The sequence below is a fragment of the Parus major genome, chromosome 2 (genome assembly GCF_001522545.3).
Source record: "Parus major isolate Abel chromosome 2, Parus_major1.1, whole genome shotgun sequence".
NCBI lineage: Eukaryota > Metazoa > Chordata > Aves > Passeriformes > Paridae > Parus > Parus major.
In genome coordinates this window covers 50,739,926-50,764,897 of record NC_031769.1, presented here as the reverse complement: position 1 = coordinate 50,764,897, position 24,972 = coordinate 50,739,926, and the positions used below count along the sequence as shown (strand labels likewise).

Genomic DNA, 24,972 nt, shown 5'->3' with positions numbered 1-24,972 from the left:
GCTTTCTCCTCAAAGATATTAGGTCTATAGCTGGGACAGTGTGTTGTCTTACCACTTGACATTTTTTATGGCAGAATGTTACTATAAAGAAACCTAAATTAAGTGCAAATTTAGATATCAGAAGAGCCAAGAGGTTGCATCCATAAACTGAGGCCAGCATATTTTCTAAGAGCTCAGAATGTCTGTGACATTTGGGGACCAGACATCAAGCTACTATCTGCATTATCAGGAGATTCTGAAGAATCACCAAACCTCCTACTAAAGAATTATATCCAGTGCTTCTGAACAAAGGGGAAGCTAGAAACGGAACTATTTATTTATAGACTTGTGGTACAGTTTTGTCTTAAGTTTCACATTTTATCTCCCTAAGGGGAGTCAATGACTTCTTCAAATTCCTTAGTCAGAGAATGCAGAGCACCACAAGTAGAAATGCATTATGCTTTATCTAGTGTGCATGAATAAGATAGCATCTTATTATGTTTTATGGAACAGGCGTAGCAAACAAGAAGTAGCTAGTATTTAATGAACATGGTACTTAGTTTTAGAAAATTTATCTGTGTTACTTCTTGCATCTCTGAAAAACTCAGACTGTATTTAAAGCACATGTCTTACATGCAACAGCATACAATTTTAACTAAACTGAAATCTTAGGTTTAGCGCATTGGCATGAACACTACACAATTACTGCAATTACACTCAGGCTTGAACTTTACAAAACATCCTCAAAGATTACAATGTGGTCTGCTTTAGCCAACTTAACACAGCTTTACTGTGAGAGTGATCACAGGACTCAAACTTTTACAAATAGACTACTTATTGTTTAAACACCCCTGCTGTAACTGTCATGTTCCCATTGCTGTTATTTTAACCACACATTGACTATTCATCATAAAACCTGTTGTAATAGCTTAAAAAATTGCCTCTCAAGCAATACTTGGCATTGGAAAATGAACTCAATCCAGGAAACATTTAAGTTCTTCTTCATTGTACGTGCATTTCTATTAAGAGGAAAGCACTTGCCACATTCAAAACAAATCCTAGGCATAGGTGGCTCATCTGCTCCAATGGCACTCATTACTATTTCTATCCTAGATGGAAGGGCACTCCTCTGAGATCTTGTGATGATAAATTATAGGGGGAGAGAAAATAAACAGTTTTATAAAGTGTTTTCTGGCTCACATCCAGACAGTAAGAGAAGTGTATGGTGAAACCATGCCATCTCTGTCTATACTGATGGGGAAAAAACCCCCTGATGATCAACAGCGTTGTATTGAGAAGCAGCTGCAGATGGGCATTGTGGGACAGCACTCCAAAGTGTCCCATGGGTATTTATTGTCTTTAGAAGAACAAGAAGTTTTAAAACAACTTGAGCAAAAACTGGTGAATTTTTAGTCAGCCTGAAGTGAGGAGGGAAGGAGAGAAGTGTATTGGCATTTCAGTCCCTTGCTGCTTTGTTGGAGTATGGTGATCTCAGGAAATCAGGCAATTTATCCTGCTACAATGAAAATAGGAAAAGAGGTTTACACGTCCCTTTCCATGTTGTGATATTAATTTCCTTACATGCCTCTTCTTCTCACTGTGGGTAAAGGAAGCAGCAGCTGCTCCCTCTCTTCACTCATACATGAAGAACAGAAGAGGTCAGCTCTTATGAATGACTGTTCCACGAGGAGGAAAGAGCAGCAATCCCAAGAGTGCATCTGCCACCGACTTATCACATTTGCAGTTCCCAAGGAAATTTAACTGTGCATCTCAGAGACAAAACAAGCAGGCCTATGAAATTAAACTGTGGAAGGGGAGGGGGAATGTTTCCTCCCTTGCCTTTCCAATGAAAAGGGCTGGACAACTACATATGGCTTATTTTAAGATTAATGCACTAGTTGCTCTTCAAAGTCTGTCTTTGATTCAGGGGGACATTTTGCAGAAGGAGGTATTGCTTACCATTTGTAATGTTGGTAGGATAAGATTTCCCCTCTCCATGTCACCTTTGAAAGGGGAGAGAAAGGGGATGAATATCAAGGCTTAGTGTGCCAAGACTTGAAAATATATTTACATGCCAAAGTGGGACTCTTGATTTGAACACCAGCCACAACAGGCTTCTGCACTTTGGGTAGTTCATTAACAGAAATCAATACAAGCTGCCTTTTAAGAAAGTTAACACTTGTTCATCGACACACTTTGTAATTCTTTTTAGCAGAAGCATCAATGCTTACAAGGTGTGCAGTAAATTATGGCAAAACTGCGGAATATCAAGGCTACTGAAAATAGTTTCATTTCAGTGCAAACTTGAAAGATAAACCTAAATACAGTGAGAAAAAGAGTAATTACTAAGATGCAGAGAAAAAAAAAGATGTGTTGTCTTTACCTGGAGGCCCTTCTTCTCTATCTTCTTCTGGAGTATTTGAAGGCACTTGGTGAAATCTGTGAGGTCCTGATCCATGGTCTCAATTAACTCACATCCCTAGTGAAGAAGCAACAAAACAGAGAGAGAGGCAAAAAGAAAAAGTCAGTAATTTTTCAGTTTTGAGAACTAATGACATCCCTGATGAAATTAACAACCACTCAATCTCTGCATGGAGGTTCAGAATTAAGTAAAAGACCCTTACATAGTCCAAAGACAGCTGAACTAGTTACTATGAATCAGCAGTTTGATAGGTCCAGGAGTATATATTCAAAGCCCATTGAGTACATCTGTGAGTTTGGATGAGCATGTTTTACAATGCTCTGCTGGATGGACAAGCCCTGGGTCATCACTAATTTTCAGGAAAATGACTGTCCTCTCTGGTGCTGCATTTACTATGTCTCTGCTATATACATTCAAACCTGTATAAATGTGAGCATACAAAGGTGTTCAAGCATCCTACAAACAGTGCAGCTGTACTGCAGTTAATTTGCAGTGATTCAACAAGAATTTCCTTGCACTGGAGTATTATGGCTGAGAACATGTTAGAGAAGAGCACGAAGTCAGAATTCCTGAGAGCTAAAGCAATTTCTAAGCCTTTGATAAAAAGCTGAGTAAGGAAAAATGAAGTGCATCTACCACATAAACTCAGTATTCAAAGAGGTATAAAGAATAAAAAATACCCAATACAGCATTGTGAATTAAAATAAGAATCATACACATTGGATTTAGAAGTTCCCTCTCCTACCACTTCAAGGTCCCCTTAAAAGCCTCCCAGCTTTGTCTTACTTGACATATTTTATGTTTCTGCTATACACAATAACAACTGATAAGAGAAAAGCATTCAGAATACAGAATCTTTGTATGAGTGCCTCTGTGTATAAAATACATTACTCTGTTACATCAGAAAAATACCCTGAACAACAAAGCCAACATAAAAGTGTTAAAGTTGCCTTTACCTTGACGGTAAAAATAAAGGTACAGAAGACAAAATTTCCCAGATTAGTGAAGACATGGAGTTTTGTGAATTGCATGCAACAAAGTAACAAGCCTCCAATAGGAAGACATACACTACCACTGAAATGCTTCTCCACACAGTCAGAATGCATATAAAACTAAATAAAGTCATCAGGCAGTGGGGTATTTGGATAAAGTAGAAGAGAAAAGCAAGAAGATAATAACCTTCTCAAAAACTTCTGAAAGTAAACTGGTCAAAAGTATCAGCCTTTATGAGACCTGATATTGCTCTAAATATTTTTTCAAGTAGTAATAATAGGCTTGCCAAAATGAAGCATCGTGCAGCTGCAGCAGCATATGTAAGCCTCCACTGCAGAAGTGACGCTGCTTCCTCTGCAAAGCAGTGAGAGAAAAGGTAGTTGTATTCTGCACTCAGTGCTCAGCACAAAACTCTTTGAAGAGCTGCCATATCTCCACTCTTTTCTAGAAAAGGCCAAAACATAAAATTGGCAGGAGGAGAAGTGACACAGGCCATCTGGAGTCTGTAATGAACATGTGATTTTAGCAACACAAGCCAGAGACACCCAGGGAGTCCAGGAAAGGTATAGGGTTGTTCAGTCCCACTCAGAAAAGCTCAGTCAGAACTGAAAACTACTGAAGGGAACTTTTTTATCAAAGCCACTCTAAATGAAAAGGTGTCTCATTCACTAAGGATGGGGTGCTCTCAGTCTTGGTATCAGCACTGATAGTGGGAAAAGAGACCAAGCTGCGAGAAACCGTGAACAGACAGGACCTCAGTATTTCTCAGATAGCCTCTGAGCAGCTTGAGAACATGACAGATGAAGACTAAATCAGTGGTAGGGACAGCTACTGCTGAGTATGGGAGAAGACACGACCTCAGTTGCCAGCTCTTAAATTAGCAGTAGAGAAGTCAAGCCTTTTATCTTTTGCCATGGCCATTCCTTGGCTTCACAGCATTGGCAGAAGTAAGCGTTTTACAGATACCAATTTATGAATGAAAAATTTAACCCCCACTCTCCCTCAGCACTTCAAAACACTCTTTTCTGCAGTCATTAACAAGCCTGATCTTGAACAGGCAGGTTTGTCATCAGAAGGTATGCGATTCTACTTTCCACACAGGGAATATCAGTGTGTCAGGGCTGTTTTTGTTTTTATTTTTTTCTCCTTTTAATGATGGTCTCCAATGGCTTAAATGACAATTTATTATTTTATGCTACTACTAGAAACATCTTGAGTTTAATTCTTGCCTAGCTTCTCAGGATGTTTTTTGACAAAAAAATTATTCTAGAGGTACTGCAAGGTACTACCAAGGCAAGATAACATTAGCATGGTGATTGGGGAGTACTGAAGGTCATTGAGTTCCAGCAGAAAGCTGTGATGCACCATGCACAGACAATGTATATTCAGCCCTGCTAGTGTCTTCTGTGCAAATTCATAAAAGGCCTCAAACACATATCACTGGAATGCAATGTAAATATGTGAATGGGGTGTCAAATGCACAGTTCATTAAAGGCAGCTTACTGTACCTGTGAGTACTGTAAGAGGGTACTGGGCCTTTTAAGTGCCTGGAACTGTTTCTCTCTGCCTGTAACTTTAATGCTTTATACAGGTACTGCTGTAGATCATATCAAAAAATGCTGATAGAGTGCTACCATTAAAGCCACCACTTTCTTCAAATTAAACTGTGATTTCTCATTCTCTTTCCACATTAAACAGATAACCAGTTGTAGAATTGGCAGAGATTTTAGTACTGCTCCTTTTGCCACAATGTCAAAGAGACTGGCATCATCAGACTGAACTGGGGGAGAGAACAAGCAGCAGAACTGGAATTGTCCTGTATCCTCTTTATAGACTTGCTGAAATTAAGTCTGTGTAGTTCATGTTCACTGATGGTGTAAGAGCCTCAGATAAATCTGTTGCTCCTGACATATCAAGTCCAATATTTTATGCCACAGAACTGGATGACAATTGTAATGCAGTTCCTTTCAACCTTCACTGCATTATTCTGGAATGACAAAAGTCTTCAAGACAGAGCTATCCAATGCAGTCAGAGTTTAATGAAAGGACAGTATAACAATGGGAAGATAAGTAATAACACTTGTAGTTTTATAGATACCTGCTCAACTTAATAACCTTAACCTTTGGTAAGAAAGTTAAAAAGCCAAACGAATTTAACATTAGGAAAGGTTAGAAAAATCAATAGCACACAGCAGGAAAGAAAACAATAGATTGCATCTGATGACGATATAGCTTCGGTGAATGATAGGATGAGACACAGTGTATGAGGCTTTCGCTGTTCTGTCTTATTATAGCAGCTATGGGAGGCACTTTGCTAAAGAAGGAGGAGTGTGTCAGACACACATAATAGGATTATTGAACCTTATATTTCAGACAGACACTGAATGCAGACAGGCACTGAAATGTCAATCTGAACATCTCGGCATTTCTCCATTTTTAGAAATGCTACACATCACAGGACATTGTGTGATTGCAGAAAGCAGTGTGTAGTTGCCCATTCTCCCATGTTCTTCTTAATCTTTTATTAAGAGAATGCAATGTTTTTTTTTTCTTTCTGTAATCTTTCTGAGTAGGAGAATATAATTAGAACAGAATACATAAAATATCCTAATGTACACTCTATCGCCCAGGTCTTCCATTTGAAACTATCTTCCAAAGCCTGCATCTGGCTGTGCTCAGTGGGTGCACCAGCGACATTCAGTTCAGTCCTTTAAGAATTCCTGAGCACAAAGGCTCAGTTTTGAGCTATCAATCTCAAACAGATGTGCTTATGTATAGTGTTAATGGCACACATCCTCAAGAAAAAAGAGGAGAAAGGAGACAGCCTGTAGAGCCTCTCAAAATCACAGCACTGACAAATAAATTTTAAGAAATCTATATAAATTAAATGTTATCTCCAAACATTCTTCTTCCCTTAGACTTCACCTGCACAAACAGTAATGTACCCACTTTATCCTAATATTTCACTGACCGAGTAAGAGCTATAGATTCTCAGAACTATTTAATTTGGAAGGGACTTTTCAAAGCAATCTGGTCCAATCTCTTGCTAAGAGTACATTAGATTTGCTCAGGTTTTTCAACACCCTTTCCAATCCAGGTTTAGCTGGAAAGGGAGTCACATCTCCCAGGATGGAGATGCCACTTCCCTGGGCAACTTCTTTCAGCACTTGACCACTCTTGTGAAATTTTCTTTCCCAGTATCAAACAGGGATCTCTTGTATTGCAAATTGTGGTTGTTGATTCTTTTCCTATCTCAGCTTTTTTAAGGAAGAATCCCTTCTTGTCTTCTCTCTCCCCTCTCATTAGGAAGTTTAAGACAGTAGTATGATCTGCTGCTCACCTTCTCTTCTGGAGGTTTGAACAAGACAATTCACATCATTCTTTTCACACGTCATATGTTCTAGACTTCCCTAAAATATATTTCCCTCACTTGTACTGTATTGGCATGCAGTATTTCCACCCCAGAGAGCCTGATCAGGTCATTTAAGAGCAAGGAGTCAGTTCTCAGGTCTCTCTTCCTTTTAATGTAAATTTCTCACCACAGTGAATTTAATTTTGTCTCTCTGGTATCCTCTTCAGCTCACTCAGAGAATAACTCCAACCTTCACATTCCTCATATGCTAGCTGCATCCACCTGAAAGTTTTGACCTTCCCAACATTTTCATACACAAATGTGAAGAAGACAAGCATTTACATCCTAAATTGGACTCAATGCAATTGATACTGAAAAACAACTGTAGGAAAAGTCACATGTCGATTGAAGCAAAGTACTGCTCTATATACAGAAGGATGAACAGAAATGGACTGCAGGATCTGACTGTGAGTCTTGGACCAGGTCTATCAAAGAAGATTAATCATGTGGATGCATAACCCTACAAGTTCAACAGATGACAGACATCTTCTACTACCTCATTTGCAATAGGAGGGTGGTTTTTGAGCCCAGAGCATTCAATCAGTATCAGAAAGAAAAAAAAAAATAGTTGGGGAAAATCTGTTTGCAGAGATGGTAGAAACCATCACAGTTGTTGTTGACCCAGTATTCCACAGCTGATCCAAAATACCTCTACCAGAATTAAAACCAAATCTAGCATGGGATGAAGATGAGGCAGGTTAGAATGTCACAGGACACTTCTGAAAACTTTTAAAGATACAGAACTGTAGAGAGACAGGCAGAACAAGAACCTCTAATTTGAGCTACTTATAGCCATGAAAGTTGCATAGATTTCCTATAGGTGGTAAGTTGCTGGAGATTGAGTCAGCATGATGGCACCAAACTAACATGACTGGTTTTTCTCTATGAATTACAACCAGCAGGAAATTAGTGAATTGAAGCCTTTTGCATTTAGGGAGCAAGGTGCAAGAAAGGAAGGCAAAGCAGTTAAGTTCCCTGTCTTCTTTAGGGAATTTCAAAAACTGTTCAACAAAAGTGTTGAGCAGCTTCTTCTTAACACAGTTTAATTGTATGAATTGTCTTTTCATTTTTGAAATGGAGAACAAACCATGTATGTGCAATTGGTGAAAATTATTTTTTACATTTAAGTAGCCAAAATACTTAATTAAGTGAAATTAATCTTCTTCTAGTATTTGGACTCAAATTTAGCTGACTGCCTGGCATCAGTACAAACCTAATACTGTACAAATTGCTTGGCCCTTAGTCCTAGGGTTCATGATGTTTTCACTCATCCAATTGCACATTAAGTGACACTGCCTTTCAGATTGACTAAAATAATTTATTAATCATGTTGAAGCCTATGCTCTGAAAGTCAAATAACTGAAATTTACACTCAGGTGAAAGCCCCATTACTGAAAAGCAAACCAAGAATGTTCAGGTTTGACCATCACTTCTAACATTATGTAACATCACTTGATTTATTAAACAATTACTATCTGGTGGCAGAAACAAAATCAATAAATATATGTAAACATATGCAGAGTTCCACAACCCAGAAGCTACATGAACTTATCAAATTTGACAAGCATTTAAAACAACAACAAAAAAAGTGCTCTCCAGTTGAAACTGACTGCAACAGCTGTAACCTCTCCTCCCGTTACGTATTTGTATTTTGATGTGATCTTTTCCACAGTAAATAAAATGTTTCCTGATTTTGTTTTTAATGAGGCAGCATGTGGCTTCTGGTGGAGGATTTTTTTTGATACCATACATTTTATATTGAGATAAGAGCAATGAAAAGTTCATCTGCATTATTTAGGTTGCCTCAGTTCAAAAGAAAAGTCTATTGTTCATGAAATAGCAGTTACTTAAAATGAACAAAATATGACTGTGTTTAGTTGGTATTTGACCAATACCAAAGAGAGCCACCGCATCTTCTTTGCCACCTGTTAGATACAAAACAGCAGAAACCCAAATGTTTCTAAATCTAAAAAAAACAATGGAAGCAATCTGCCCTCTTACTCCCCAAATTAAAAAAAAAAAAAAAGGTAAACCAACAAACCCCACAAGCAGACAAAAAAAAACCAACCCCATGCAGTTAATGTTCCATTTGCTGGAAAATTCCCAGTATTTATTAGTACTGGAGCAAATTCTTCTGATGTATTAATTTTGGTGAATGAAAGCAAACAAATTCTGTCAGGTCAGAAAGTACAGTCATACACATCACTGCAACACCTGTATCAGAAGGCCACTAACATCTGTTAAAAATTTTAAATAACTGAGCAGAGAAGTAAGAGTGTTGCGTGAGAAAGGTCTGTCAGGAGTTGCAGACTCATATTAAATCCATATCTCTCCATACCCATTTCTGGCATTTAAACAGGAGACCTACTTTTGTACATCCCTGTGCAAACCAAAACATGATATTTTTACAATCTGATGATTAAAATTGAGCACAGTACAGCAAGGACAGTCACCAGCTATTTTTGGATCTTGTCTGAAATTTCCCTTATGTGCCCTTCCTTGTCTGAAAAACAAAGGTTCACAGAGAGGAGTTTTAATTGATGGTCAGTCTCTCCTTGCAATCAGCACTGTGAAAAGCTTTTGTCTACCAAGATGGTTAGGCCCTTTGGACCCTAACCTAGTGATGGGTTTGATTACAGTACCTTGCTTTTCTTGGAAAATAACTTGAAAACAGTAATTGCCTCTCTGTGCATTTACATACTAAGATATAAGGTAGCTCTTGGAAGGGAAATCATTGCTGGAATTACACCACTGACAAAAGGGAAGAACATGGCACTGATTGTAGACAGCAAGAGACACTACCCAGTTGTGTTGATGACAGTCTTTTCTGTTGACTTGTATGCACTTTGAACCAAGACAAAGGACTGTATCATTTTCAAAAATGAGGTAACTACACTTAAACACATACTAAAAGTATTTAGGCACTCATAGCAATGCAAATAAGAGTCCAGCATTCTTCTGAAATAAAGCAAGAAAGAGAAAAGCTGCCTTAACCACAAATCCTGTCTGTGCTCTACAAAGCTGAAGAAATAGGGCGTGCAGTATTCTTTGCACTTCAGCCATTTGAGCTGGGAGGGAGGGAAAAAGGCAATCTACATCTCAAATATCCCACACCAATTTAATTGCAGTAACCAAACAGGTTTTTGTTTTGGCTTTTGTGATATTGTTGTTGTGGTTGTTTTTTGTTGTTTTTTTTTTTAATTAAAAGGGCTTCAGGTTAACAACTCTTGCTTTTTATCACATAGGATGATAGACACTCTAAAGAACTAAAGTTAATAAGCAGACACTGTATTTGAATCGACTTCAGTTTCCAGACTAATTGCCAATTCTCAAGAATATCTCAAGGTAAGAAAAACAAGGAGAAAACAGCAAGGCTTGTACTGAGGTGTTTCCAAAGATCTGGGCTGACAAATTTTAGACAACGTAAACACTATCTTTAACATGTTCCTTTGCCAGCAGCCAAGAAACCCAAGCACACCATGACTGTGAAAAATGCATAGAAAATAGCCAAAGAAATGTTAACCCTGATGGCATAAAATTCCCTGCAAGGCATTTCTAATCATTAATCTCATTTAAATATATATGTCTAGTACACCTAGTCCCTCTCTCTCGCATTTGGACAGACTTAATGCAACAGAATTTTTGCTCCTTAGCTAGTATTTCCTAACATGTTGTTCGTTTAGAGATATGTAATTGCTCTGAAAATAATTTGGATTGTGAGAGCTGCATTTTAAATATTGATTACTGGACAGATTTTATTGAGACCAGGCTCCAAATGTGTGCTAAGGGCAAAAATAAAAGGGTATTCTTACACAAGTCTGTCTATAAGTACAAAAGGATTTCAAGATTTTGATTACTTGAAGACAGCAAATTGAAAGGAGAAATATCCTCCTATCATGGATAAAACTCCAAAAATTCTGTTATCAATAAAATTAAGTAGCTCCCTTTTTCTTTTTGGTATTGCTATATTAATAAAACCAGGAAAAAATAGTCTCAAGCTTGATCCTTCAGGAAAGACACTGATTACTTCCCACTGCTTGTTAGTTTTCTTAGGAATTGCTGCCTGCCTTTAATTTGTGTCTTAAGTTCTAACTTGGCTAGATATGTGACTAGATAATACCCTTTTCTTTCCTTCTTATTGTTCTGTCTGACAGTTTCTAAAACCTCTCAGCTTCAGAGTAAGAGCTGTATATCATGAGGAACAGAAGAAACTTTTTGTGGGGAGAATTTATTCATTGTCTATAATACCCCATCGTTTCAGGATCATTTAATATAAATCAAAAGGAGAATGCCAAACTATACAAATCCTCAGCACAATGCAGGTCAGCTTCTGTATTCCAAATTTTAAATTATATGCCTGTCCTCTCTTCCTCCAGTTTTTCTTTCTGGTCATATTTCTCCTCAATGAAAGGAACGGTTAATTTAAAGTTATGGAAATCTCTCTTGCTTTCTCTACGCAGATTGTCTATGACAGGCAGATTATATAACATTTCCAATATGTGCTGGTGCCTGAGAGAGGCAGGAGCTTCACATTGCTGAAAACTGGATGTCTCCCCACACTGCCACACCAGGTCTATATCCTGCTTACATATTTATAGGATACCAGGAACAGTAAGGCAGAATTAAGCAAATTTTTGTTGTTATCCATATATATATTCCACGTTAACTACAGATAGAAAATTAACACATAAAAGAGATGTTGCTTTTGGGAACTAATTGGAGGAAAGTTCCTGGCCATATCTCAACAGCTTCATGTCAGAAGTAGTAATGTTGTAAAGAGTGCCAAACTCAAAGGCACATTGCTATTAATTTAGTTATATCTTCTGTATTGAAGAGAACTTTGTAGTTCCAAGAATTAGAAAGGCTGCATAGGTTTTGCAAATGCCCAATCTTAATGTAGACCAGTGAAAACAGGTTTCACAAACTCACAATAAAATCAAATTGTTCAGTATTTTAACATCTGATATTGCAAAACTAACAGCAATGAAAATAAATAACAATAATAATTATAATAACAACAGCAGCAACAACCACTACTCAGCTTTACAATCCTTTTCCATCAAAGACTGCCAGATTATCTAGGAGCAATGAACAGAAATAATTGACATGCTGACATTTTGACAGACATAAGGGAAAGCTGAGGAAATTAAAGCACTGCCCAGCAGAGCAGTTCTGACTTCATCACTAGCAAGAGTTCCAATGAATATGAGCACATTTCCAAGTGAAATATAGGCTATTTGTTGTATTTCCACATAAGTGAGGTAGATTCTTGAATAAGAATAGGTCACACATCATATTCACACAATTGCTGCATTTTCTATTTGTGGAGGATTTCAAATCTCAAGTGAAATTGCTGAACAAACATTTAGTCCTGAGATCTGAGAGCACTCAATTACTTCCTAAATTGGACACCAGTTTTATCTTCAAGGCTGGCTTTTTCATAAGCAGAGGTTGTGGGTTTAAAAACAGAGAACACCTTGAAATTGGGCTGTATATCCTTCTACCCATCTCTCTTTTCCACATGAAATATAAATGACTACTCAGGGGACTGTTCAATTAGAAATCAGAAAATCCAAGCTTACTGTACTGAAAACACTTCCATTACATGTGGCATGCTTCAAGCTTTGAACAGGTGATAAATATGACATCAAATAAAATAAATAACATATATCCAACTAACTGCAATTACTTTGCAAGTAATACAGAGCTTTGCAACACAAGATTTTGCACTGGTATACCCTAGATGTCTCCTAGGGATATTCCTTTGCTCTACATAGCAACAGTGATTTCTGAAGTGTTGCTTCTAGCTCTTCTTACCGATAGTTATGATCCCTGGCAAAAGCAAGTTAACACAACATAACGGGTACAAGCATTACAAAGGCACTATATAATTAATTTCTTGTTCTAACAGATGTCTGTCCAGAACCCCCTCCACTAACTATTCTGTGAGCATTGAACAGGCTATTTATTAAAGGGATAAATCACAGAACAACCAAATGTTCACCTCCAGAAAGCAGGGGTCTTACTCTGATGTTTATTAATGCTGTAGGGTATGCCTAAAGCGAACTACACTGAACTGCAATTCATATGAAAAATCAGATCCCATGATCTTCCCTTACATGACTGAGAAGAGGATTTGGCCTCCTGCATCATCTGTTGACAAAGGGCAATGGAACCATCAGGACATATTTATAATACAAAATGCAAGCCACTGCTGCTTTTGCAAAGAGCTGGAATGTGTTTGCAGGAACTGAATGAAGCAAAAAAGCAGAGTCATATTGTGCTAAAACAGAAATGCAAGTATCAAAAGGAGCTGGGTGCACACACAGGGGCAGACTGGCCTAACAGACTACCTGGAAGATTCAAGGATGCAAGACATTTCCTTGATTACTGCCTAGACAAAGCATCAGGCTCCAGAGCATCCAGCTGTGCTTTGACCTTCACATCAGCTACCCAGGCTATCATGATTGCTAAGTGAACCTGACCTAACACTCACTGGTACTGGTACTCAAGACAGTAAGGGACAATATAAAATTTCCATAACGCACTACTCTAACACGTAATCAGATCTCTAGGAATCTCAGAGCTTCTCCTATTCCTCTTTCCTTAATTCTACCCATACTCTATTTTAAACTACTGCTGTTAGAAAGAAAAGATAAAAAATGTCAAGACTTGCTGGTGCATTTTGATCAGAGACCTAAAAAATTCTTACAGCTTCAAAAAGCTATGAAGATGCATCAGAAGCTCAGCAAGGCTATATGTGCATATTTTGAAGGGGCTATTTTAAATCTTTGTTTTAGCTCAATCAAGGCTTCCAAACATATTATTTTCACTGAATTTTGCCTGAATGGTAAGTTTGAAGCAGATCCACATGGAGATAACAAGACATGAAGATGCACAGTCCCCCAGATTCTGAAGTTTTCAGAATATTTTGCACTGTACTAACAGGGATTTGTAGACAATGGTTATGTCTCTACCATAGCCAGTGCTGGGACTGGAAACTGTAGTGGATCTAACCAAGCTTTAGTGGGCAACAGAGCTCATCTTAGGCTGTACCTGAAAGCCTCTTGTCTTCTCTGGTGGGTCTCACAGTCTAAACCAGGTCTAAATCCTGCCACTGCCCCTGGGAGGCCAACTAGCTGGTTCAGAGCTGGGAAGGTTGACCTGGTTCACTGTGAGGCAGGTTATGTCTGCACTGAACAGGCACAGAACAAACCTATGAGCACATCAATGCCACACCTTGTTCCACCACTCAAAAAGCTCTCCATGCACGGCAGCTTTAAACAAAGATGAACATTAGTGACTGCCCTTAACCCATCCTGTTAAAGATTTATCAGACACTTCTAAAGGTATGAAGACAGTTGCAAGGAAAACTATTCCTAACATTCTCCTGGGATGGATTTGCTGTGAGAAGGCAATATATATACACTAATCAGATGATAAAATATGGAGATTAAACTAACCTTTATGTTATCCTGTCCATACCTCTAAAGAGAGTTTTTCTCTGTTCTTTCTCAAGTATTGTGTTCAGTTTAATTAAAAGATTTTTCAAAGCCTCAGAAGTTTTACCTCTTTACAGAAAAAAATCCAACCCAAAACTACCACACCACAACTGAGCTCACTAGGTATTTCACCTGATATTTATAAAAGTCTTTTTTTCAGCCATATCCCTCTTTGCACATAGGCATTACATAAGTATATCTCCCCAGTCCATGTGATGCCTAGTTACACTTTGTCTCTTTCCTAATCTTCCTTCAAACTCATGCATTAAAATCCCTAGCATCACACAAATTATAAAGGTAAAGCAAATACACAAGCAATACCTGCTGTATAGAAAGCAGACTTTCTCTACTGACAAAAGGCATTAGAACTACTTTCCTTTTTGCAGGAATTCATTGTGCTTTTCCTTCCATAATGGAATGACAATCCTGTGCCTGAATTGGACCACAAAAATTATTTTTTAAGAGGCTTTGCTTTTCAAGCTTCAGATCATATTCTAAAATGCCAAGAGATTACAGCACATTCAAACACTTAATAGTTTTCCCTCGTACATGCAAAAACTCACCCAATACCTTTCATTCTATATCTCATTAGTAGATGACCACACATGGCTTATGTAGACAGTGCCCTGCATTTACTGCAGCCTGCAGCTTTATAATGCACATCCAGAACATTCATAAGGAAACCGTCCTGAGATCAAGGCACCGACAAAATATTCATCAAGTAAGGGATCAGTCACTTATACTGCCATGATAATCTGGTGTGACCTGGGCATGTAGCCAGTGACATTCAGGCACTAAATGGTTCCTATCTTCTGTGGGTTTTAGGCTTGATTTTGGCCTCTCCAGTTCTGCAAGGTCTGGTCTCTCTCCATCTCAGTCTTGCAGGTTCTGGTCTATCTCGGTCCTGCAAGCGTGCAATAAATTAATACTTTTGGCATACACTGTGAAAATAAGTGAATTATCACTCAAGAGGCAACCTATGGTACATACATGTAAGGTAGTAATTTCCTATTCAGGTATTTAGTTTCTTTACCTTGACTTTTACAAAAAGAAGTTAGGCTAAAAAGGTAGCAATTGTCATCTGTTCTGCCTCCTTGCTTTAGCTATCATAGAAGCTTTTCCTTCCTTTGGAAACTCAAAAACTAAGCATCCTAGAATTACATGCTGCATCAAGTAAAAATAAAAATATCACAACAGAGGAAGTATGGAACACACTTATTTCTTCATTTGAATGAATCACATTGGAGATATACAGTGGAAATTATTTTGCAGCAGATTTAAAGCAAAAACTGAGCTTTTTTGTTTAAAATATATTACTAAGTAAAAGAAGACAGTTACTTAATACCTTCTTGATGTGAACTTCAAAAACCACTGTTAAATTTCCAGACATTGTAAGTAGTCAGTATTTCTATTCCTTAGATACTTTAACTCTTTTCAACTCTTGTGCATGTAATACAAATGAAATTCAAATCAGCAGATTTCAATCAGATATTTTTTTGAATGTGGTAGTCTAACACTAAAATTGGTATCTGAATGCAGTCTAGTGGAACATAAAATACATTGTTTTTAATGGGTTTGCTGGAAAAAAACTAAAACCACTGTGATCACGTCATTCAAATTATGATTAAGCAAGTAAAGATTTGGCTAGATTGTTACAATGGAAATAGAAGAGAACAATCACAGATTTAGGTAAGACTATAGTATTAAGAAAAAACTCTGTATTCAGTATGTTTTGCAAAAGACCATAACACATCTCTTCTGACAGTAGAGCATTTTCCTTTACTCTCAGCAAGCTCAGCCAAAATTTAGCCAATATTAAACATCAGGCAGTGTTATAGTTCCAGACATTTTAATTAATGACTTATTTGTTCCTAATAATTTGGCTGAGAGTGAACAGAGCTCATTTTTAAAGGAGCCAAGATTATCATGTGTAAGAAGAAATAGAATTCCTCATTCAAGAAGAAATAGTAGGTCACCGTAAATAACATCTGCACACTTACTGTAAATCATTTTGGTGACAGAAGGTACTGCCATGCAGTCTGATTAACATTACCAATGAAGCACAGCCAATTTTGATATGTTTGTATGACAGATTGCTGTTATTAGTCAACATTAGGATGTTTGATGTAGTTGCATAGGGCTCTCAGCCCACAAAATTCCTGTTTTGTATTCTCAGAAAAGCATCTCTGTAAAAAAAAATTAAATTGACATAAGAAATGGAGATGAGGATTTTATTTCACTTGCATACTGTAAAGTTCAACTTCTAGCCACATCTTTTGTAACTCATCCTGAAAATCAAATTCTTGTGCCGTACTCTGAGTGCCTGCCATCATCACTGGGGTCTGCAATCAGAACTCAACCAACACCTACGCTTTGCATGATGCAACATTGAACTGAGCCCTTCTCCTGCTGAGCTGGAATAACTAAGAGCAAGATCTCCCTTTGCTTCAGGAATATATTCCATTTTCTCCAAGTTTCTTAGCTAACAAAGTACACTTTCCTTATCTACAGATCATTGTAAGGAGGGCACAGTAATTTTGGTCCCATTCTGTTACTGGTCTTATGCCAATGCTGATACCAGGAGCAGGTTCTACTCTGGGAGACAGGAGGCATCCATGTTCTTTGAAAGACCTGCTTAGACTTGAGGGCCAACGAACTGGATTTCAAGGAATTCAATGCTTCTTCCTGAAAACATGGAAGATTAGAAACAGTGTATATAAATAAAGAATTTGGAAGTCAATAAGCATGCAATAGCTACATGAACTGGAAGGCATTGTTGCAACCAAGAAAGTCCAAAAGCAGTATGGGTCCTGAACACTATGGCTGGATTTCCTACCAAGATTTGCATCATTCCACATTTATCTTCCACTTCATTTTTCATGTATCTCACCTGCTTGGAATAAATAATGAATTATTGCCTCAGATAATTATTTTTCCATGTCACATTCCTCTCAGCAAGAGTCCTGCAAGAGCTCCCAATCACTGTACCGCCCATCTCTGAGAAAGCTGATATACTTCCTGCTTCTCTTACACAAATTCCCTTTCTTTAAAAGCCATTAACCTAATAGCTATTTAATACTGAACCCCCTATTGCCCTGGAAATCTTCAGAAGTATATGATCTGAGTGGATATTCCTGCCACACCACTCAGCTCTTGCTTTTTCCTCTTCTGTTCCAAAAATTCAGTTATTTGATTCCCTGTGTTTTAACTCACTAACCACTTTCCTAGATTTCTAGCTCAGAAGAGGAAAAAAAACCCAGTATATACCAAAAATTGTTAGGAAAGTAGCAACCTATGTAATTCTTCCCAATGATGGCCTTTCCCTATTCACTAGCAGCTCATTTCTGTTCTTCATAATTTAGTTTCTCTGCCTAAACCCTTTGGTCAAGGGCTGCTGCAGACAAGATCCAGTGGCAGTACCTCAGCCCTCCAGCCAGAATGTGGAAAAGGCTAATCCCTTTATCAACAGCTACATTCCAAAGCAAAACAAAACATCATTGCAATGACATCCATTCTCTGCCCTGGCTTCCAGCTGAAAGGTCTCCTTCCAGCCACCTTTCTGAATTTCCTATGTTGGTGCCTCTTGGCCTGACAAGCAACTGGGATAACCTGGGTTCCCACTGACAGTTTGCTCTGACTCTGACAGCAGGAGAGTCACCCATTCTCACTATTAGCTTTGAAACAAGATCATGCTTTTAATACTTGGAAGATGCCTCCAGCCTCTGGCTTGGCTTAAGAAGAGACAACTGGATGGAGTAGACTGAGCCAGATGCTGATTAGTCCAATACTGTACAAGGAGGGGGAAAGGGAACAACACTTATAGACACGTACACTTTACCACAGCCCTTATGATCTCCTTTGCTCAGTTTGTCCAGTGATTGTGAAAGAACATCAATGTGTGAATTGAATCTTAAGCACTCAATGAGGCAAACAAATGGTACTTATACAGGGAAGGCAGAGTGCTTAACCAGTCATTGTAAACCTCTACACAAACCATCTTGTGCTCAAAGCCAGAGCCTTTACATGCAGGGGTGAGGAAGAGGGGAGAGGCAGGGAATAACATCTATACATATGGAGCTTACAGGTACTGTGACACTACAAATGATTACAAAAACATCATACATTTGAATCCTAAAGCACAGGATGCACAGTGAAATCAATAAAGCAAAAGGGATGAGGGAAACAAAGTATTCAGAAACAGATGGACATGGATCAATGAGTTAATAAATTGGCCTTGGAATGTTGGGCAAAGATTTTTTGTAAAGCATCTGTGATAAACTGAAATGCTAGTGAGAATCTGCACTATCCCATTCCCTTTGGCTGTGCCTTATCCGTAAACTCCGTAAACTAACACCATCCCTTCCTCTGTTACTGATTTTTCTTGGGCCATCCTTCTGCACTGAGATGCAAAATAGCACTAAGATTAAATCAAGCACCTGTTTTTAAGTAAGCTATTAGTAACACTCAAGGGAGGCAGGGGGCAGGGAGCATAAACACTGTCTGATTGTAGTACAACAGTAGCTTTTCTTGCTCAGTAGTACACTTACAGAGATGGCTTTTCCGGATGAAAAATTAGTCACAGCAGATTTTATTACTTCCTATACCAGAGTGATAAAGATGACTATTGGAATAATTACATTATGCTATAATTACAAGTAGTAACCAATTGTCAAGGGCATGGCAATGCTCTGGAAGTACACTGAATTCTAAACACTCTGTGTATTTCTCAGGCAGCTGTTAAAAGTTTTCCTTTATTGATAATTCCAAGCCTACGACTTATCAGCATATGACAAGTGAAATCCAAGTGCACAAGCAGTGATCCCTCCATGACAGCTCTGTGGAGAATTGTTCCAGAGACCATTGTGTCATTCTCAGGGTTGGGAGCACCCTGGGTCATGCTGCAGAGGCATTCAGGACAATCAGGATAAGGACATCCCAAGGGACACCTCATCAGGGTGGCCTCAAAGTTGGAAAGGAAGCCTGCGCTGGCAGCAGAGCCTAGGAAGAAGAGAAGACAGGAGGAAAGACAAAGCATCGTAGAGTCTTTGACTGAATTTACCCAGAAGTACTGCAACCTGCAATTCAACCAGAAACCAGATACATCAGACAGACTTGGTTCTGGAACCAGCATGGCAAGGAAACTTTATATTTGATTGGGTAGAAATAAAAAGAAACAAAAGGTAAAAATCAATATTTCTGTCATTATCTTTCTTATTCTCCTTACAACTCTTTAAGCAAGTCCTGTCTTAGTTAATGAAAACCAATTCCCCTTTTTTGCACTGTGTTTCTACAGTGGAGAAAAGTTAAGATGAATTAAAGATAGCATTAAAACAGCAGTCACAACTACAGGCTTGTAACCGCTCCATAAGCACAAACTGGACATTTGATGTGGAAGCTGCTTGATACAGAAGGACACGAGAGAGCAGATAAAAATCTGCATCTGTTTACACAAAAGATGCATCTCCACTTAATTTTGAGTACAGTCCTCTCAGGATACTTATCCAGACTAATCAGATTAACATATCTGTGGACTGTCCTGTGTGATGGATTGTCTGAATTTCTTACCTAACATTTGCATGAAATGTAGTGGCTGGTTTGTCTGAAGGTCAAACAGGGGATTTGATCTGAAATTTTCTTTGCACTTTTTGTAGTTCAAAGGCACAACTGTTTGAAGTTCCTCTGAAAAGAACACATTCACTGTAGGAGTTGCTCACCTGGATTGGTACACACAGCTAAATGAAAAGAAAGCTCCAGCTCTGTAAGTATGAAGATTCTTATTTTCCTCAAAAAATAGAATGTTATGTCTTGCAATGGACATATCAGCAGTTAGGAAAATGCAGGACAAATAATTAAAAAGAAAAAATAGTGTACAGTTTAAAATTGTCAGTTTATTGAATACACAGAAAACAACACCTAAGATCTGAATCTATGAATCAGATATATGTTGATGTAAAAAATTAGGACATATTGGTTTTTCCCTATTATTTTTAGCTTTTTCTGTGTTCTTTAGAAATCACCAAGAGAATCATAAAATGGTTTGGGTTGGAAAGAACCTTAATGACCATCAAGTTCCAACTCTCTGCCACAGGCACTCCTCTGCCACTACAGCAGGTTGCTCAAACTCTTATCCAACATAGCCTTTAACACTTTCAGGAATGGGGCATCCACAATTTCTTTGGACAACCTACTCCTGTGCTTCACCACCTTCACAGAAAAGAATTTCTTTCCAATATCTAATCTAAACCTGCCCTCTTTAAAGCCATTTCACTTCTCCTATCAATACATGCCCTCATGAAACTCTCCCTCTGGAGAGGAACTTTTTTTTGGACTCTCAAGAGGCTTATCTGATATGGNGGGGGGGGGGAATCCTGGAACAGTATTAATGGCAACAATCAATCAATATGCCAATACCAAGGAAGGAATGCTGCTATCAAGATTAAAATTAGGCCCATTCTTACACCATGTTTTTAAACCAGATTTAGTCTGTCAATTGTCAAATTTACTGATAAAGTCATTAAAATGAAATACAAGCTATTTCTACAACAGATGCAAATCACATCAGGTCACATTAAACTGGCTATTAAAAAATGCAGAAGAAAAATAACGCAATGATTGTAAAATCCAGTTTTGCTTCTAGACTATTTATTATTGCAGATTACACAGGTTTAAAAAGGAAGCAAACAAAACAATCACCTGTGATGTTTACATCTAATGATGAGAATTACAACTTGAAAACCATATGCCTGGATTCTTAATTCAGAGTTAGGCTGGTTTCATCAAGTTTACAGGAGCATCTAAACTGATCATCCAAAAAGGAAAACAAACTATTATCTTCTAAAAGAAAAGATTTTTTCTCAGTAGGAACTCAGCATTAGCTCAACCCAGAAAACAATTTTGTTATTATTCTTAAATGACACATTTACCTTCCTGGAAAACTCTATCTAAATATGCTTCTAGTCACTTTATTAATTTTATGCATATTTTTATTCTTTTAGATGGTAAATGGTAAATGATGCTTCTCAGTTTTTGGAGTTTTTTATTATTATTTTTTTTTAAATCAAACTGCTTTCAGATGGGAATTGGAATCAAAATAAAATGCCACACCCACTATTTCCCATTTTTAAAAGCAGTTAAAGGTTTCAGCTAAAATCTAGGACAGGTAGGATTCTCCTGTCTCATCAAATTTAATTCAGTGCCATCACTGGAAGCATGTCATAAGATACCTCTCACAAACTTTCTAGCATCCATTTAAAACCACTTCTGCCCCAACTACAATCTATGGATAATAGCACACATAATTTGCAGCCTGATTTTATTTTACTGGATCTAAAACGAAGACTTTTTTTCTATCTTCTGCCTCATGTTTAGCCCTTTATATATTTATTTTATCTTGATTTCATTAGGTTAAACAATATAAGCTCTTCTACCTTTCTTCACAAAACAGACTGTTGAGCTCCCTGATTATTTTAGCAGTCATTTTTTGAGCGTGCTTCAGGCTCACATTCATGTGTTTTGGAGATGGGTTTTCAGAGATGTATGTATGTGGTGTTCCAGGGATGGCATAAAACATTCAGTGGCCCTGAGAGAAATCCTGCTGCTGCCTGTGAAGCCTTCCTTCATGAAGGGGTCACCTCTGTCCCTGCTGCTGTCATCCTGTGAAATGACACATCTGCAGTGTCATTAGGACTGAATCTTCTCCCACACATGTGATTGTGAACCTGAGCTCAATGTGGATATTGAGTCTCCCGACCCAACTTTTCTGTTCAAAGTAGCATGTTAACAGGAGGTTGAGTAGGTTTATTGTTCAGTGTATAGATGGCACTTTCTGTTAACAACAGATTTTCACTTCCATGTGCTTCTTCCCATTAGCCAGTGTGCTTTTCCCTAACTGCCCCTCTTGTCCTCTTTCCTAAAGCTTTGGGTAGGCTTTGTTTTGCCATGGAATATTATCTTTTTCTAGTTTTTGTAGTGCTGCTACAGTCAGTTTGACCTCACCTTTCTGCATTTTCTAGGTAAGTAAAGCACCCATGTGGAGCTGGCAGAAGAGAGCTCTATTCACCTGCATTTTTGCTCATCATCCCTCCTCCTCTTCCATGCTTCACATTTCTTAGTTTCCTTTTGGAGTTCACATGGTTATATTTGAAGTCTTCCTTGTCTTTTACCTTTTGCTTACAAGCCAGTTCCAGCTAGAAGTTGTTAAGACAAAAGGGATGAAAATCTGCCTTTTCTTTGTTTAGTGCAAAAGCTCCTCTACAGATAGCCTTCTGTTTTCAATTTTGCAAGGCATTTTAATTTTGAAATACAGTTACATAAGATTTATAAATAACCCCCCAAAACTGAAATACAGTACAGACCTCACAGACTTACTGTTCATCTCCACAGGTCACAAGTCAGCTACTGATTATTCTACCCAGAAATTACATCAGTACCCAAATGTACCAAAAATGTTTTACTGTCTACCAGAACAATACTCAAAATATCACATAGTCTCATTTCTTCAGAGACTGCATGCTGAAATATTATCTGCCATCTACCAATCAGGTACACCTGGGTTTTACCATTTAAATTGCATTTTTTCCCCTCATGCCCAAAAACATGAGTACAAATCAGCTGACCTTATTTTTAGCTCATCATAAACATATCAAGTAATTTCATATTAACCTTCTTTTCTTTTTTAATAATGTAATATTTCTACTTAATCCTTGCCTGCCACTTTGCCATATTTCCAGTAAAGATGCAAAAATCTATCAGCATAGCAATAATAATTGGCTTAGTACTTCTATTTTTGCCAAGTTCTATAATTTGCCAAGTTTCTTGTACAAGAATCAACAAAGCATTTTAGTTACTCCTTGCTGACTTCATCCAATTTCCTAGCTGGGTTACATATGTTGACCAACTACCACTCCAATCTATATATTATTGTACTACCCTCTGTTCCACACTCTAGCCCTCAATTTGTGTCTTTATCCTTTACTAAATAAAGGAATTTTATATCCTACAGAGACATAAATACACTACAGAGACACAAATACGTTTATTTAACCACATTTTGCATTTAAAAATTAACAGATTTACTGGTTGAACTCAGGAGCTACTGTTGATCATTTCGGATCATCAAGCCCTTCTGTACTTTATCATCATCTCATAACTCACTTTTATTCATACTGAAAGAGAAAATAATACATTTTACTTTTTTCAAATCTAAGCACTGAACTGAAGTTAAATTACTACAAATATATTAATTATTAATTAACAATGATTATTTATTATTAATTACTAATAATGACTATCGATATTGATAATTATAATTATTATGATAATAGTAATGATGATGATGACAATGATGATGATGATGATGATGATAATAATAATAATAATAATAATAATAATAATAATAATAATAATAATAATAATAATAGACTCTACACTAACCCCTATCAAAAGCTTCTTTAGCTTACTCTAGATTCAAATGCTGAGCTAGGAAGGTGGCCAGTTCCATCTGCTCCCCTTAACTTCCAGGAGTTCATACTTTAAAAAGCTTTTTTATTTACTTTGCATGATTTTAAAGCAAACTGAGAAATTTTTTAAGAAAATGCCACATAATTAATTTCAGGTCTACTTTTCAAGGGCAATGTATGAATTTAGTGAAATATAAAACCTGTGGTTTTATCTTTCAAATAAGGTTTGTTTTTTAAAATTTGTGATAGCAATATAAAAGGAAGATGCTAAATATTTATTAACTGCTGAAAAGTAGGTAGATGGCACTGTATGTTTCTAAATCAGATACTCACACAAGTGTCTGACAAGCAGACTTCAACAACTGTCTTATCTGCTAACACAGCAACTGGGAGAGACCTCCTGTCTCATCACACTTGCTGCCTGCAGTCCTAGTTAACTACATCCTAAACACTCTTCCACTGAATCATCAAAGACCAACTTGGACTCCCTACACTCAGGCCCATAATTTGGGGTTGAAATGTCTGGGATTTCACAGCTTCATCAGCATAATTTTCGAGGATGGAAGACATTTAGAAAGCATGCCTGAGTAATGCTCCACTCATTATTACACAAATACATTCAATGAATGCATTTTTGAAGGTGCAATTTCAAAGGCTGGCTCTCTTGTCATGTTATAATTCAGATTTTTTGTCCAACTATATATAATGCTCTTATTTTATTCATACCTCAGACAAAACTCTCAGCAAGAGGGCTCAGGAGCCATTATTTTAAATAGTAAATCATTGGAAGGAGTGAGGAAAAAAAGATAGGAGAGTGGGATGGCCTGTAGTGAAAAGAAATAGTCCATCTATTAATAGATAACAGGATTGGAAGGCACTGGACCTTACAGTACCTGTTGTGCAACTTCTTTGAAAGTGAATTTAACTAAAAGAGAGGCAGCGTAAACACCAGCTATATGAAATGGGAACAGCTCATCTTTACAAATTCTCCCAGAATTTATCAAACCATATCAGATTTACCCTAACCCTTCAAAACATCTTGAATTTGCCACTAAAAGTGCATCACATAAGTGATAAATAGTGCTCCCTAAGAGACCTTAAAGTTTTCATACTATGTCATTCCCAAATCGAACCAGTCCACTACATTTTCCTCCTGCCTTCTCCTGAATTATCCCAAAGCATCTAGAAGCTGTCAACCCACACTTA

The 24,972-nt window shown here is 37.6% G+C and overlaps 1 protein-coding gene across 6 annotated transcripts in view; it reads right to left on the bottom strand.

The window, feature by feature from the left end:
• Positions 1 to 24,972, bottom strand: part of TPK1 (thiamin pyrophosphokinase 1) — a 296,764-nt gene that overhangs the window by 121,356 nt on the left and 150,436 nt on the right. For all 6 annotated transcript variants that reach the window (XM_015619881.2, XM_015619882.2, XM_015619880.2 and 3 more), the window contains one exon: positions 2,363 to 2,458. In XM_015619881.2, coding sequence (XP_015475367.1) covers positions 2,363 to 2,458 — 96 coding nt within the window. The remainder of the gene's footprint in view (positions 1 to 2,362; positions 2,459 to 24,972) is intronic.